The 17,350-nt window shown below is 28.4% G+C and overlaps 1 protein-coding gene across 1 annotated transcript in view; it reads left to right on the forward strand.

Moving 5' to 3' along the window:
- The window catches only part of Ror (tyrosine-protein kinase transmembrane receptor Ror), a 244,764-nt gene that overhangs the window by 207,261 nt on the left and 20,153 nt on the right, over window positions 1-17,350 (forward strand). Inside the window, 2 exon segments of the mRNA XM_015325750.2 lie at window positions 8,651-8,861; window positions 9,070-9,229. Coding sequence (XP_015181236.2) covers window positions 8,651-8,861; window positions 9,070-9,229 — 371 coding nt within the window.

The following is a 17,350-nucleotide window of genomic DNA, read 5'->3' on the forward strand; positions in this document are numbered from 1 at the left end:
GATTAGGTATATTAGGTGCAAAAATTAATTTGGGGGCTAGATATATTTATATTGTTAAAGCAAAGTGTTTTTAAATTAAAGTCTTCCGAATGCCATATATATGTATATAATAATTTATTAGACACATTTATCAGAGTAAAAGTTTGACTATAACTAATTATAATTACATATCCTTATATATAGACGTCCACTATAATATTAAATTAATTAATTTTAAATTTTTTATATTTTTAATATTAAATTAATTTAAACTTTGGTTTGAATGCAAATAATCACGTAAGAGTAATCGATAATACTGGAAATTATTTGAAAAAATAATAAATGTATGATTACTTTATTATAATTAATTTAAGAAAACCGAATTAATTAATATACCTAATAATTAAATATTTTATTAATTACATAAAGTATACAAATAAGTAGAAATAATTTGAATAACACCCAGTATATAATCTCATCAATATTTTTCCTTATATTTTAAAATATTAAAAAACTATCGTCTAAATGTACAAGAAATGTCAAGTTGACGATGTGAAGGGTACTGTCTAATTGTAAAAGGGGCGTAGGAAGGACTAAAGAGATATAAAGGGATGAAAAGTGACAGAGTTGGATAGAATAATGGTAAGAGGAAGGGACAGAGGGTTGGCTTGGGAGTGAAGGGGTGGAAGAAGAGGTGGTTAGAATGGAAAACGTCCTCCTCCTACCTTTTCTTCCTCTCCTTACCCCCTGTCTCTTTCTCTGTCTCTGTTTCTATCTCTCTGTGTACTAGGAAACCGAGTTGGTAGTACGCCGCGGGGCTTAATAAGGAAGCGACTTGATTGGTTCGATTCGAAAGTTAATAATGCCACTTCCTGTGTGTACAGTGTCTCGGAGGCACTGTTACTCGTCGCGTTTGCGGCGGCCCGGCCGCATGATTAAATTTGAATTTTCCCTATCCCCGCGGATGCCGGATGAGTTAATTTACAGAGGTGCCGGCGATAGGGCCAATCTACAATTCCGCACTGCGAATTCCATTTCCATCCCCTTATATACCGGACGTACAAATTGCATTTCTTTTCCTTTCTTCTCTTCCTTTTTTTTTTTTTTAACACGGAATCAGCTCTTTCTTTTCAACTACGAACGACAATCCCGGTCCTCTGTGTTCACCTCTGTTTCGTTCACTTTGATCTACTTCTTATTAAGAATCTCAACATTTTTTTTATAATCTTAAGATTTACTCAGTTGTAGCATTACAGATTTTAGATAAAAGTAATACCATTTGTTTGTGGTTTTCATTAATCTTCTTCGGTATGACTTAATCATTAAAAATTGTTTTATTTCATTATCATCACTAGTAAATATGTATTTATTTATTTTTATCCTCTTTAAATATTACAAATTGACAAATTGTTAACTAAATTAATTGTTATTATATTCAACAATAATTTTTTATCATACTACCAGTGTATGGTCGTCAATGAACAATATAGGGTTAATTTTAAATGTATTTTAAGAACATCTGTATTTTTTAATAATTAATTAATTAATGCAATATTTTCTAAACATTTTTTGTACTTAAATTTATTCCGTGCAAATTTTTGAATAAAAAAATAATTACTTTGAGACATATCATATACTTGTATTCATTTTAATCAAATGATTCATGCAACTTTTTCAAGTCTTGCAAATCTTTTGTTTGGTTGAAGTTAAAAATAAATGTTAGAGGAAAAAGAAGATTAGTGCCAAGTGAACTATTTATTTGCAATCATATTTTTCGCAAATAAAAATCATGCATGTGCATACACATGACTTATTTCGTATATGTTACAACCGAATAATTCCATTGAAAAACAAAATCAAAATAGCAATCAGAACTGATCTACCTTTAACTTTTATTTTGACTGCTTTAAATTAACCATGAAATAAGAAGAAAAGATACCTGACGAGACACATTTTTTGTCACCATATGTTTCATAGTCTGGCACGTGCCGTAACGTTCACCCATGGGATTATCATCCCCACCATCAGTTAACGTATACTAGTACTCTACTATACTAGTAACTACTACGAGTACTATTCCTACCAGTTTTTTCTTTCCAACAATTTATTTAGGTCATTCATTCATTAATTCAATTAATCAATTAATTATTTCATAATTTAATTCAATAATTCATTTATTAATTTCCATTCAATTCACTCATTCATTTATTTATTTTGAATTTAATAAAATCCTATTTAATATCATAAAATATTTCAAACTCACTAAAATTCTTCATCTACAACCACAATTAACGAAACTTAAATATCATTAAAAATTTATGGGATAAATTAGGTAGAAGTATTCGATTAGAAAATGAATGAGCAAACATCAGGTTAGAATAATTTTCAAAAATTATAAATAATATGACAAACAAATTAAAACGTGTTCTGAAACAAAATTATTAGGTTAAGAAATATTAATAGTATTTTTCAAATATGAAATTGTAATAATTAAACAATAATTTAAGTTATAAATTTATTCTCGTATTATTATTATATCAGAATATTTTTATTAGTTATTCCTAAAACTAATAACCAGATTGATTCCTAAAATAAAAAACCAAAGAACAAAGTCATAAATTGCTCCTACCATGATATTCGAATATTTTGGGGAACTATTGCTAAAAACAATAACTAAAATGATTGCAGAATAAATATCTTAAAAATAAAACCATAAATACATTTCTATTATTATATCTAAATATTTTTGTAATTCATTGTATACACAAACGTATAATAAATTAATATTAACAGTTCGTAATCTAATCGTTTCTTTTATTAAAAATCCGAAGTATATAATAATAAAAGCAAGAAGCATTAAAGCAATCAAGAGATAAGTATAAAAAAAATACGAATAGGTTCGCATAATCTATGCAATAGGAGTACTTAAGAGTATTGAAAGTGCATGTCGTAACCAAACGTCTTGACATATTTTAGTTTAACAGCGACATATCGATATCACGCGACTATTAAAGGAGAAGAGAGTGAAAGAGAGAAATATAGAGAGACAGAAAGTGAGAGTGAGTAAGAGAGAGAGAGAGAGAGAGAGAGAATGAGAGATATATGGATATATGAACATAGAGCTTACCATTCTGCATATGCATGGGCACCTATGGTGTATAACGTACGTGCATGCACGATCTCAAAGTCGACTTCTAGCGCGATCACTATACATTATTCCGCCCTAAACGCGCCGTACCTCCATTAATATTGATGCCCTACGTAGCAGCTCCTTGTAGGCTTTCCAAAGAGAAAGTATACGTTTATATGCGGTGTTAAGGAAGCATCGATTACAACGATTAGAAACATCAAAGAGATTTCGAGTCAAAGATATTTGCAATACCAATCCTATACGTTTATGTTATGTCTTTATTATTTTGTTATTTGTAGAAATTAATTCAATACCATTTCAATAACTAATTTAATATTAGGTCTACCGGAAAATTCTGTCCATTTTGAAAATAAAATAAAATTTTGTAATAAATTATTCATAATTTGAACAATTCATTAATTTAATTACTTTTGAACTCTTACCAACATGGTGGCAATTTGTATATTACATTTTAAGAAATGGGGCCTTACCCCTAGTGACGAAAAATTGAACTAATGTTTGTTTGAACAGACAGAATTTTCCGATAGACCTAATATTTAGGGTGTAGGCACCAATCGTCGACCATATGCCAAAAATTGTCTATGTCATACTCTTTCATACTGTTAAGTATGAAATATTAGGTTTTAAAATGAAAATAATTCGAATAATCAGACATTTAATATTTAATGATCTAATTTATATTTCCACATGATGGGGGCTACGTTTATATTCGGTAATCTCAAATTCTAATGAAACTTTCTTAAACTTATTTCTCTTACGAATATCTGAGATTGTCATTATCGTCAACGTCGTTTCGTATTTACTCAAAAGCAAGGCGAAGAAAGAAGAATACCTAAAAGCGGTACAAATTGTGCCGCTTAAAACCTCTTCGTTCTTCGGCTTGCTAGTGACATCAAGAAAACAAAACTTGCGTTGTTGGGCGAGGTAAGGCGTTGCATTATTTATAGAAACCTTGCGGACGACTAATCCTCGTCTGAGACTGTCTTCTGACTAATGTTCTTTTTACTGAGAAAATATACTGGGAACTCTAACCAGGAACGAGAATCCTTTCAACCTTTTTTGTTTTTATTCCTTGCCTTTCTATGATTCACGCTTACTGTTCTTTTGTTCGACGATCATTATTAATGCATTTATAAATTCAAATTAAATTAAACAGCAATTATATTAGGTGGACCAGAAAGTAATGTCGCTTTCTAACTTCAAATTCAAACGAATAAATTTTGTTCTAATAAGTTTTTATTTTTAATCATTAATATAATTATCACCCCTTATTATCAACAATTTTGTTCCATCTAGTATGCAAAATTTTTAATACCAAATTGATCAAAATCAATCGGTTTTTGATAAAAATATAAAAAATTGGACACATTTGTAGAAACGACATTACTTTCCGATCCCTCTTATATATAATCAAAATTATTTACTAGATTATTATCATTGTTCCATGACGATTATAAAATTGTTTTTTTCAATTTTATTGTTATATCAATTTAAATCTTTGTTAAAGAAAATTCAAGTTCTGAATTGATTACGCGACACACGACGTTTCATTTCACTAAACGTGTGTTCAATACAATTTCTTGGTTTACATTAACAGTATCGATTATATACAATTTTTCATGGTAAAATTTAATGTTTATTTTTTTCAGTATTTTATATTTTCTATATAAACCCCCCAACAAAAAAGAAAATCAAATGATATTAAATCGGAATTCCTAAAAGACGATTGGTAGTAATTCCCCGCTTTCCATTTCCTATCAATCCAGTGGTCACTGCATTTGTCATTCAATGCATTTCCAATATTTAAATTGAAATTTGGAAACGTTCCATCTACCGAACAGAACATTTCATTGAAATTATTTGACACTGACAATTGATTTTGATTCTACGTACCACAATAAACAAATATACATTGTACCTACCTTTAAAACTGACGCCATTTTGTTACTAAAATACAACAGACAGTTGCAATCTAAAATGAAAGTAACCTAAAAATACCGTCAAAAACGTAAGTTTAATTAAGAAATAATTTATTACGAACTGTTGAAAACGAATAAAACAAAATTCTATAATGAATACTAAAATGTTGTTTATAATTTATGAGCACCCGATATAATAAGATAGAAACAATATAAGAATAAAATTATAAAACGTTTCTTTCTATTTTCTGAACATTCATTATTTCTCAATCGTTCGAGTAAGATGATTTTCTTTTTTATTTTTTATTTTTTATTGTTTTTTTGACTGATCGTTTGATGATAGAAATTTACTTGAAAATTGACTAGAAGCCTTAAGGCAACAAAAGAAAAATGATGATGGAGATACACATAAGCCTTCTTTCACCTATCATCTTTTAGGTCCCATGGTAGGACGGATAGCCACTTATTCGCTCGTTTTCCCCATATATAAGTATAGTCCCATGCAAAACATCGTGTTATGCATATCGTCTTGCTCGTTGAATATCATCTTTTGACGCATTCTCGATCACTATGAAAAAAAAACAAAATACAAAACATAAAATAAAAAAAAAGAACTTTGTCTATCCTATTATTTTCTATTTGAAAATTTTCATTTCTATAGTTTAGTACATATAACAATATATTATTAGAGTGTTAAAGTTATGTTATCGATCGTAAAAAAAAACTTTATGCATTTATGCGTGAGTTAACTTACGTTTTCTATTAACTATGAAAGAATAGTAACAAAAATTTCAACTTGCATGCTTGAATACAATTTTACTTTTTTTTTTTAATATTATAAAACATTATACTTAATATACTAACATTAACACTATTTCTATCGTTGTTTTATGTACAGTGAATATCAAAAATATTCTAACTCTACAATATACTATAAAATGTTAGTTATTATTAACTATATATTATTATATTATGGTTATTATTATTTACAATACGGTTGTTATTGTTTTTTAGCGATAGGTCAATTATTAATAGTATAATATATTTTTTTTAATAATAAAAAATTATTTAATGCATATTTGCACATAATATTTTTTAATATAAATGTATATAATATGTTAATCAAAATTAATAATACTGAATGTCGCAAACAAAACATTATCCTTTTTAATTATTTCAATTAATTTAATTATTTATAAAGTATATTTAAGTATATTTATAAAACCTTTTTGCAACATTCTATACTTAGTTGCTATAATAATATAATTGCTAAAAACAAAAACTAAAACAATTATCTTATAAATAACTAAAATATTAACGCAAGAATTATTTTACTTAATTTTCAAATATTTCTTGCAAATTTTAACCCATAAATGTATATTTCATTTAGAAAAAAATAAGCCCTAAATTAATTTTACAATCGTTATGAAAAAACTCAATAAAAATGATTAGAAAATACCAGATTGAGCTTGAAAGTAAATTTAATTGTAAATATTTATTGACAGTTTTAATAGAAACAATATTAACATAGAAATAGAAACTTCTTGACTAGTCTGTACTATAGCAGCGATGACTTACTGATCATAGCTTGATTTATATTCAATAACCAGCTAGTAAACGTAGGGCTAGTTACTCTCAGTGACTACGTGCAATCACGTCCTGCCGTGAATACGTCTACCAAGCAATACCATAAGCTCGTCTATATGTATTAGTATATAACTGTATGTGTAACTCTGTGTTTGCGTGAGCATACACATATGTGTTGGTAAAGTATGTACATACATAATATAGTTAAAGGGTCAGAGAAACCGATAAGGCAAACTCGACGATTGGTTTCTGCTTTCTGCGAAAGTAATTTGAAGATATATAATTCTTCTATAAGAAGAAATGTACAATTATATTCTATTAATACGGAACTCGATTAATTTTTATTTCTGTATAATGAAACAATATTTAAATAGTTATTTTTATAGTTTTATAAATGTGTTAAAATCTAATTTTTGTAAGGAATTATTATTATTATAAATTTTTGAAAGAAACAAAATTTAATTGTAGAATTAAGAATACGAATTATGATTAAAATTTATTTTAACAATATACAGGGTGTATATTACAATTTTCTTAATTAATGAAAGAAAAATATAAAATAATTATTTACTTATCGATAGAATAATAATTATTTGTTTATACATTTGAAGATATGAATGTTAAGTTATAGTGTTATTATAAAAAAAATAAAATTATAATTCCGCAATTTTAACTAATAATACTAACTAATACTATTTAGGTTTTATACTTCTATTACTATATATGTTTTATTTTATATTATTATTTTATATTATATTTGTCTTATATTATCTTAGGTAGTTTTGTATTATTTTGTGTTATATATTTTATATTATTTTATTCTATATTATACTGTGTATTATTTATTAAATAAGCTAGTCTCCAATGAGACCTAGTTTCGTTTTCAATAAAACATAATTATAACATAGTAACATAACATAATTCAAATTCTAGTTATTTAAAATATTCTAAACATTTTACAACGTTTTATTTTTATTTTATACTAACTGTGCCCCGCTACACGTTACTGTGGCTCATGATAAAGATTAGGTTATGCTCAAATGTATCACGCACTCACCGAAATTTATGGCCAACAGATGGCGCTGGACTTACCTGTATCTTTTTCTAATTTTTTTAAATTAATTGATTAATTTTTAAATAAATTAATGTAATAAAAACCTAGCTCTATGCGAATGCAACGTTGTGTCAGAATTTCAAGACAATCGGTAAAGTACTTTTGCAGATTAGCGATTAGGAACAAACGATTAAGTTATGTTCAAATGTTTCGCGCGCTCACCGAAATAATATATCCTTTTATATTACATTATTCGTTATTTGATAAATAAGCAAATCTTTAATGAGACCAGATTTCATTACAGTAAAGCTAATTAACCCTTTTATAAAATTTCTTAATAAATTCAAATTCAAATTGAAATTCTCTTTCTCTCTTAAACTCTCTTTCTGTATTTCTTTTCCATTATTTTCACTTTCTCTTTCATTTACCTCTCATTCTCTTTTATTTTTGAATTTATATATCGGTACAAAGTAGACGAACTCGAGATTGTTCCCACTCGAATAGAGAAACCGGAAGCTGCATTTGATTGAGACTTCCATGAAACTTCTCCCGATGCAAATCGTGGAAGGAGGAGCTTTTACTATGCTGCCTTTGACAAAGCACTTTTTGATTGGGCTTCGTTTTCTCCTACGTTCGCGACACACAGTAAGGCTAAGCAGAGTCAAGGGGATGTGGGGCTAGCCTAAAGGAAAAGGAAGGGGCAAGGTTAAAAGGTTAAAAGAGAAAAGAGAGAATGTGAGAGAGAAAGAAAGAGAAAGAGGGTGGATCGGATCGTACTCGAGGGTCGACTAAAGAACGCTCGTAAATTGATTTATAAGCGTTTATTCGAGAAATAAAGCGAACGTACTCTTCTTCTTTTCTTTTTCATCTTCATTTTCATCTTCTTCATCATCATTGTCTTCTTCTTCTACCTTTTTTTCTACATTTATTTCAATTTCGATCGTTTCTTTTAATTTGCAGCACCGATGTTGGCGCGACAGCTGGCAGCAAAAGTGGAACTCTGAAATTTGTCAGAACCCTCTCAAATATATCGAAGGACGAAGGTGGGGTAGCTCATATGCGTTGCGAGGCTGTCGGTGATCCACCACCAACCAAAATTCGTTGGTACAAAAATGAAGCACCATTGGAAGAAAAACGGCCGAAAATTACTATCAGGAAGATTCATGCACAGGTATTAATCATATTCGTACAATTAAATTACTAAATAATTAATTTGATTAGATAATTAAGTATAAAATGTATGATTACTCCGATTACTTTCAGTATAAAATCTGACGTTCCATGCTTAATGGTCCTAATAGTATTAAATAAGATTGGATGAATAAAACGTATAATCGATCATTCATTTTGATTTTTTTTGTTCTCTTTCTATATTACAGGCACACGAACACGCAGCTAAAAACGTAGCCGGTAGTCGTTTAAAGATCACGAACCTCGACGTCTCCGACGTTGGATTTTACTCGTGTCGCGTGACCAACGGTAAAGATCAGATTCAGAGTGAGGGAACTTTACGGGTCGATTCCACTCAGAAATGGCAAGGCAAGTACTACTCTCAACTCTATTTCTTTTCCTTTCTATAAAAAAAAAAAAACGTAAAACATCTTACAATGTTATCAAACAACAATTTAAAACCTTTTGCACTCCAAGTATGCAAGACTTAACCGTTGACGTTAAGATTTATTACAACCACTTGAAATTTCTGCATTATATTATCAAAATTGTTTCAATAAATCAACGTACAAATGATTTCAATGTTTCAATTTGTTTTTTTTTTTTTTTTTACTTGTAACAAAAAGTTATCTACAAATTTATTCTGATAAATTATATTTAACTTTATTTTTTTTATAAAGTAATAGTTTATACTTATAAGTACTTATAAAGTAATTAACTTTACTAAATTTTTTACTTAATAATTAATAAATAATTTATAATATATTAAAATATAAATATATAAAATATAATATATAAAAAATAAATAATTTAAGTAATTTACTTAAAAAATTACTTAAATACTAATTCAGTATTACTTATAAAGTAATAGCTAGCAAAACGGTTTTTCAACAATTTAAAAAATAATTTAATACAATTATAGTAATTTAAACAATAGTGTAATAGTTAGTAACTTTTGATTGAACATAAACGATTTCATGACGTCATCGAATATCTTTACCCCCATTCATTCCCTCCCATCTCTTTGGGGAAAGTTCTTAAACACCACTTTTACGAGTTTAAGGATACATATACATAGATTTTTGTCCACCCCTAACCACCCACCACCACCTGTCTCTCTTAGAACTGTCCAGGAAACTTTGTCGCATAGTTCGCATAATGAACCGCTTCGATAAACGTTTGCATCGCGACGCGGAATTCTGTAAAATGTTTCCCCGACATTCCCTGTGAATTCTAACTCCACCCTAGCACCTAGTCTGACAAGGGTGAAGAGATAGAATGAGAGAGAAAATGAAGAAAAGAGTGGGGAGGAGAGTTAATACTCTTTCTCTTTCTCTCTTTCTTTTCGTGAAAAGAGAAAATCAAGACGGTTTTACAAGGACTCTTCGTTTCGAGAGTCGTACAGTCAGCCACCGCTTTTGTATAAAAGAAAAAGAAAGAGAGGAAAAATTGGATGGAAGAGAAAGGTAGATTGGGTAGAAGGGAAGGGTGGAAATGGGGTGGGTTTGGGTGGAACTTCCGCATTAGCGCTTCGAAGAGTAGTCTTCGTGCGGACGATCGAAAAAGCTCAAACCTTTAATCGTTTCCAAGCGTTACCTACCCTCTGTTGAAAGTTAGACTTCATGAACTTCGTACTTACTTACTTACTTACTTACTTACATACTTACATACTTGCATACTTACTTACTTATTTAAAGTCGAATTCTTGTCAAACGATCTTTCATTGTCTTTGTTATCTCTCTTTCTAACAAATCGGATAATCTGTATTTTTGTTTTTAATTGATTTGATTTAATTATTAATAAAGAATATATTTTTGTGTAGATAATATTAATTAAATATTAAAATAAATGAATAAATTAATTTAACACTAGATTTACGAATTGAGCCAATTTGACTCATTGAACATTTGATTATTTTATATATTTATAAAATTTAAATACTATTTTTTGAAAACTTATTGGTTTTTAGTTACGTAATGAAATATACGTAAATATTAGTTCAATTCCTTTACTCAATCCTTTATTCAAACAATGTTATTACGTCATTAAAAAATAATGAACAAAACATCCGTAAATCTAGTGTTAATAGATTGAAAACTGTTTGGATTTAGAATTGAAAATAAATAAAATAATAATAATAAGATAATAAATAATTTAATATTAATAATAGTTAAATAATATATAATATTAATATTAGTATAAATAATATATAGATAAATAATATATATTAAATAATATATATTAATTATTAATTATATTAATATATTAAATAATTACTTAAGTATAAAATTAAATATTCAATTAAATATATTCATAATAAATATTTTCTAGTATTTTTTAAATAATAGGAAGTCACAAAAGTTAATTAACAAAAACGATGTTAGTACATTTTTCGTATTTTTTTTAAATTATTATTTATCAGGTACTTTTGATGAACCTTAATTATTTACTCATTTAAAGTCGACTACACTTGAGACGATCTTTTATTATCTACATTTCTCTTTCAAACGAATCTTCTTTTTTTTTTTACTACGAATCGATTTAACCATGAACTCAAGAGCTACCTTTTGATCGCCTTCATTAAACATTACCAGATTACAGAATAGATTTTAATTGCGAGTTGGAAAAAGTAATAAAAGATTTTACAAGATAAGCACTGTAATACTGATTAGAAATATTTTTAATGTAACACTTAAAATTGTAAATATTAATTAAGTATTCAAAATGTTTTCTAAGCTCTCCTGAATAATTAAAGAACATAAGAATGTTTAAATTAATATATTTTTATATTTAATATAACATTATTATAATTGGTAAACACATTTTATAAATATTTTGAATTGTTTATCATTTCAGAGAACTTTTGTGACATTAAAAATTTTTTAATCTGTAAAAATCACTATTGAAAAAATGTATAAATAATATTTTTTTAATTAATTTAAAATTATAATTAAGCTAAAAATTATTAAATCTTAATCATCTTTCACATAAGTAATATTTTTAATTAATACAATATATTTCTTAAAGAAATTTTCTAACACTATAATGAATAAAAAACTTATTAATTGTTAATCACCTTTGATAAATTTTTTTCCTTTATAGTGTCAATTTAATAATTAATAATTATCACACTATAATTTATAAAAAATTTATTAATTGTTAACCACCTTTGATAATTTCTTTATAATATCAAGCCATTAATCATAATAAATGTTATTAAAAATAAGTATTAAAAATATTTCGAAATTTTAATAGATTATTTTCACTTATATTATTTCACGTGTAAATAATATTATTTATGTTATTTAATAAGATCACCCTATATCATAATATATAACATCACGATACGGGGTTAAACGTTCTAATTCGATCTCCCATCGTCAAACGGCTCGCGGCTTTATTGGCTTACGTATTGAATAATGTAATCACGAGCTAATCAACTCGCGTTTTCGTCCGAGAAATTAAATATTAACTTAAACATATCACAATCTACAGTATATATATACACACCAACATATAAATACAACATATGTACAATCTTATACAATTCACACTAACACACGAACATCGAACTACATTAAATGTTGATTTACAACCAACATACATAATAATACTTAAATACACGCATAAGTAAATACATACATACATACATTAGTTACTTATACAGATATAAATTGAATGAATTTAAAGTAACGTTAATACTTTGGACATGTAAACAACCCGATTAAGTTTCTTTTCACGTAAAAAACTGGGGATTCGGTAGAGCCCTCAGTATTCTTCAACAACCCCTCTTTTCTATCCCTAACACGGCCCACCCTTTATAATTCACCACCTTGTAATCTCCGAATTTTCTCTCTCTTTTCACTCTATCACACACACACACACACTCTGACTCTTTTCTTTCTCTTTTTCTCACTTTCTTCCTTTTCCTGTCTTTTTATTTTTTTTTCCTTTTTTTTCCTGTAGAAAGAAGATCTTCGAGGGGGGGAGGGGGTACTTCTGAGCATTTCAAAGCCAGGAATAAAATCTTCTCTCTCTTCTTTTTTTTTCTTCCTTCTTTTTTTCTCTTTCTGAAACTGTTCGTCAGCTTGAAAAAGCTACACGACGAACCACTTGACACACGAACGCACGACCGTAAGAAGTTTTAATTTTGCAACGCCGAGTTTGACTTGCAGAGTGCTAATATTAAAGTTCGTCTTCCTACCATCATCCCCTCCTACAAGCCGTCCTTTCCTTTTTCACCTTACCAGACTCCTTCGAAGGAGTCGAGAGTAACAAGGAGAGAGAGAGAGAGAGAGAGAGAGATAGACAGCTTAATATTCTTGCATCTTTCTATCCTTCTTACTCTCGCTAACTTAAGGTACCCCCTTGTCGTTCGCACATTAGCCAAGGCGCCCACGCAAGATTAGATTAGAATTTGTTAGACAGGGTGGTGCCTACCACCTTGAGAACGTTGCGAAGTTACTTCCTCTTGTAAACGAATCTCTCTCCTTCTCACACACTAACACAAAATTACTCTTACTCTCACAGCACCCAAATACACTCCTTCACTCACTCTCTCTCTTTCTCTCTTTCTCATTCTCTCATACACAGACAAATATATATATACACTCACTCATTCTTACACAAGTATACTTACTCCACCCTGTTTCACACAATTACATACAAAAACTCACGTACTCTCTTACAATTACACAAGTATACTCTTCCTTCTCATCTTCTCTCGCATAATTAACACATAAACACTCATTCATTCTCACATAGTCACACATAAGCATTCACTCTATCTAGTACAAGCATACAAGTACAATCATTTACTATCTCTTTCTCTCATAATGACACAAATAACTCATTCATATATTCTCTCACACTCTTACTCACTTATACATTCACTTTCTCATACACTTCAACAAATTCAATAGACTAACTCTCTCATACACTTTCATACACTAACTCACAAATTTACACACTCTTATTTAACTCACTCATTCACTTACTATCACTCTCTCTCTCTCTCTCTCTTTCTTTTTCACTTTCAAACTTACCTTAACAATTTTGTTTCATAGCTCGAAGCTAAATAAGAAAGACCACTTTCTCGAAAGTATTAATTATCTTTACCATCCTCTTCACTGGATACTCTACTTATAAATAGAAATTTTAAATCATGTAACGAAAAACTAAATTAACCTTCGAATTTGGAGGAAAATCTAATATCATAAAACCACCCCCTCACACTCTCTCTCTCTCTTGATTTTGATGAATTTTCATGGAAGTCAATTTTTCGTTAGCATGAAGGACTGTTAAAACGATGTTGAACTTCATTCCTTCCTTTCTTCTTTTTCTTATTAGTATATACAGGGTGTCTCAAATTTAAACAACAAAACAGCAAGAGCTCTTAGGCTGTATCAAAATTTTTTATGAAGTTTGTCTGGAATAAATTTTCAATTTTCTATCAAAGCACACGGTATGGTTGTAGAGTGTTTATTAGGTCTGTGTAAATTACATGTTTTATTTTTTTATTATGCAGTAACACGTAATTTTTATATCATTGGTATACAGTTAAGTAAAATAATATAACGTAAAACGTGATTTTTGTGTTCAAGCATAAACTGAAAATCAATTAACAATTGAATAAACAATGCAATGTTGCTCGTGAGAAGAATATTCCAATATTTCAATAATTGCATTTTTAATTATTTGCTCAAATTTCACGCTCGAAATCAATTCCATAACCTAAACCTTCAATTTGAAAACACTTCATAAATAAAAATCAAAAACTAATAAGAATTATACGTCAAATTTGCTTCAGGGTAATATTTTCTAAAAAATCTTTATAAACCAATATTTTGTTCTTTTTTTTTTTAATATATTAGATGAACTAAAAAGTAATGTCGCTTTCTAACCTTAAATTCAAACGAATAAATTTTTTTCTAACAAGTTGTTATTTTTAATCAATAATGTAGTCCATAAATGTAACCACCCCTCGTAGTATGGAAAATTTTTAATACCAAATTGATCAAAATCAATTGATTTTTGATAAAAATATAAAAAATTGGACATTTATAGAAACGACATTACTTTCTCAGTCCCCTTAATAGATTAAATGATTCATAGTTTGCTCGTCAAAATTTGCGACACCCAGTAGATATATATATAGAACTAGTCTATTTTTATCAACACGTTTACGACGAGACAGGTAAATGGCTGTCGTCGTCCTCGCTAAAAGGGTGTCCGAGTCCACGCTTCAGTTCTAATTCAATTATCCCTCTTGCCTTTGGCTTTTTAACGAAGAGAAGCGGTATAGAACTTGATTATCTTCCAAATCCTATGAATACACACTAGACTACTCCAGCTTGTGGATTTCCTAAGTGTTTACTCAACTTCCTACTTAGAATTGTTAAAAAAGAACAAAATAGAAGAAGAAAAGAGTAAGAGAGAAATATACGAAACCCCATGCGAGATATTACAATAATACTCCTGACACAGGTTGATATGTGCAACTGAAATGTTCCTATATGGTATATTCATATTTATATACATATATATACACAAACGTGAACGTACATACGTATATATGTACGTACATATGTCTGTATTCATAAAACACGTTCTACACACGACTCCCACGAGGAATCAACACTGGGTTATCCTTTACCATGCTGCTGTTCAATTTATGACCAAGTTAGTACATATAAAGTGAAGTATAGTACGTGTGTAGGTAATCACGTATACATAAGAGTTCATATATGCACAATGCATTGTACACGAATGCTGAGGTTAATCTAACTCTCCATAGAACAGTTCTAACTGAACATAACATTTTCGCGTTGCTTTTCTATAAACCTTCTACATATTTTTTTTGTTACTTTCTAATCCATATCATAAAATATAATTTAATGAGAATAGCATAAAATAAACGTGATAAATATTCAGCAACCTGGTAACGGAAATTCAGTTAGAAATCTTGCCGAAGTGCCTGAGGCTCTCATCTAAAGTTGGCAAAGGCAAATTCTAAATGCAAGCAGACGGCCTTAAGGTCGATCTTATCTCAAATCATAGGGCCTACAGTCACGCCTATGTATCGAGGATGCTTTTAAGATTTGGGTTAGATTTTAATTCGTCTTATTGTCTTGTTTTTTTCTTCTTTTTTTTTTTTGGTTTATTATTTTTTTAGGGTACAGGTACAATCCGTGAAAAGAATTTTTCTTTGACTTGAATTATTAAAAATGAACATAAAAAATCACGAGCTATAATGAATGTTTTCTTTTTTTGTTTCAATGAATGGTATAAAGTTTATATTTGAAAAATAAAAGCAAAGAATGAAAATGGGAGAGAAAAAAAGAATATAAATCCGAACGCGAACGGTTATTTCTACGAACGAGGAAACACAGGAGCGCTCGCGCACGTACTAATTGAAGTTAGTAGGATCAACGCGATTAATTAATTCTCGTTCGCGTCGTTTGTGCCTAAAGTCATCAGCGAAACGACCGCGGCGAAACGTAATTACTAACACGCCGGGTGAAACATCCTGTAGCCGTTAGAACGATATAGCGAACGGGAACATTCGCGTACACCCATCGTAGTACAAACCTCTATATAGCCCACCAAGGATAATTTCGAGTATAATGTTTGGAACGGTCAAGCCACGCGTGTACATGACTTTGCCCAACAATTCTACGTTATATCTACGTAATTTGTAGATACCTAAAACTAATTCTAATACCTTTGAAATATTTTCGCTACTCAACAATTTTATTCCTATTTGTTAGGACAGACATAATTTTGTGTGCGTGTTTGAATGAATCGAATAAAAATTACAATATATTTTAAAATTAGTTATATTATATTGTTAATATTACTTTTAATTATTTTGTACTATTTTTTAATTACAAAAAGGTAGGTTTGATAGGTGTAATTTATTTTAGTGATAATATTTTATATAAAAATTGATAAAGAAACATTATACATAGGATTTTATATATATATATATTATTATAATTATTTTTATATATTATTATTAATTACTATTATATAATTTTATATATTTTATAATATTATATTTTATAATATTATTAAATATTTACTATTAATAATATTTTATAATATATTATAATATTAATATATATATATATATATATATATATATATATATATATATATATATATTTATTTATTTATATTAATAAATATATTATATACCAATAAATATATATTTCAAATAAAATGTATTACTTTTACATATTAATTAATTACATATTAATTATAAATTGAATTAAATTAATAAGAAACTTATTAATAAAACTGTAATTTCCTAGATAATGTTAAAATCTAATCTTCAATTTAAACTCAACCTGTATATAAGTAAATTCTGCTTAATTCAATATTAGATTTATTATTCAATTACAAAATCAAACCGTAACGTATTAATCCTTTATTTTCTATTTATATTAGTTATAGGTCAACCAAACCGAGACCACAATTTTTTATTTC

This window comes from Polistes dominula, unplaced genomic scaffold (assembly GCF_049000335.1).
Source record: "Polistes dominula isolate Pdom_NZ unplaced genomic scaffold, Pdom_raw_medaka contig_77, whole genome shotgun sequence".
In the NCBI taxonomy this organism is placed as follows: domain Eukaryota; kingdom Metazoa; phylum Arthropoda; class Insecta; order Hymenoptera; family Vespidae; genus Polistes; species Polistes dominula.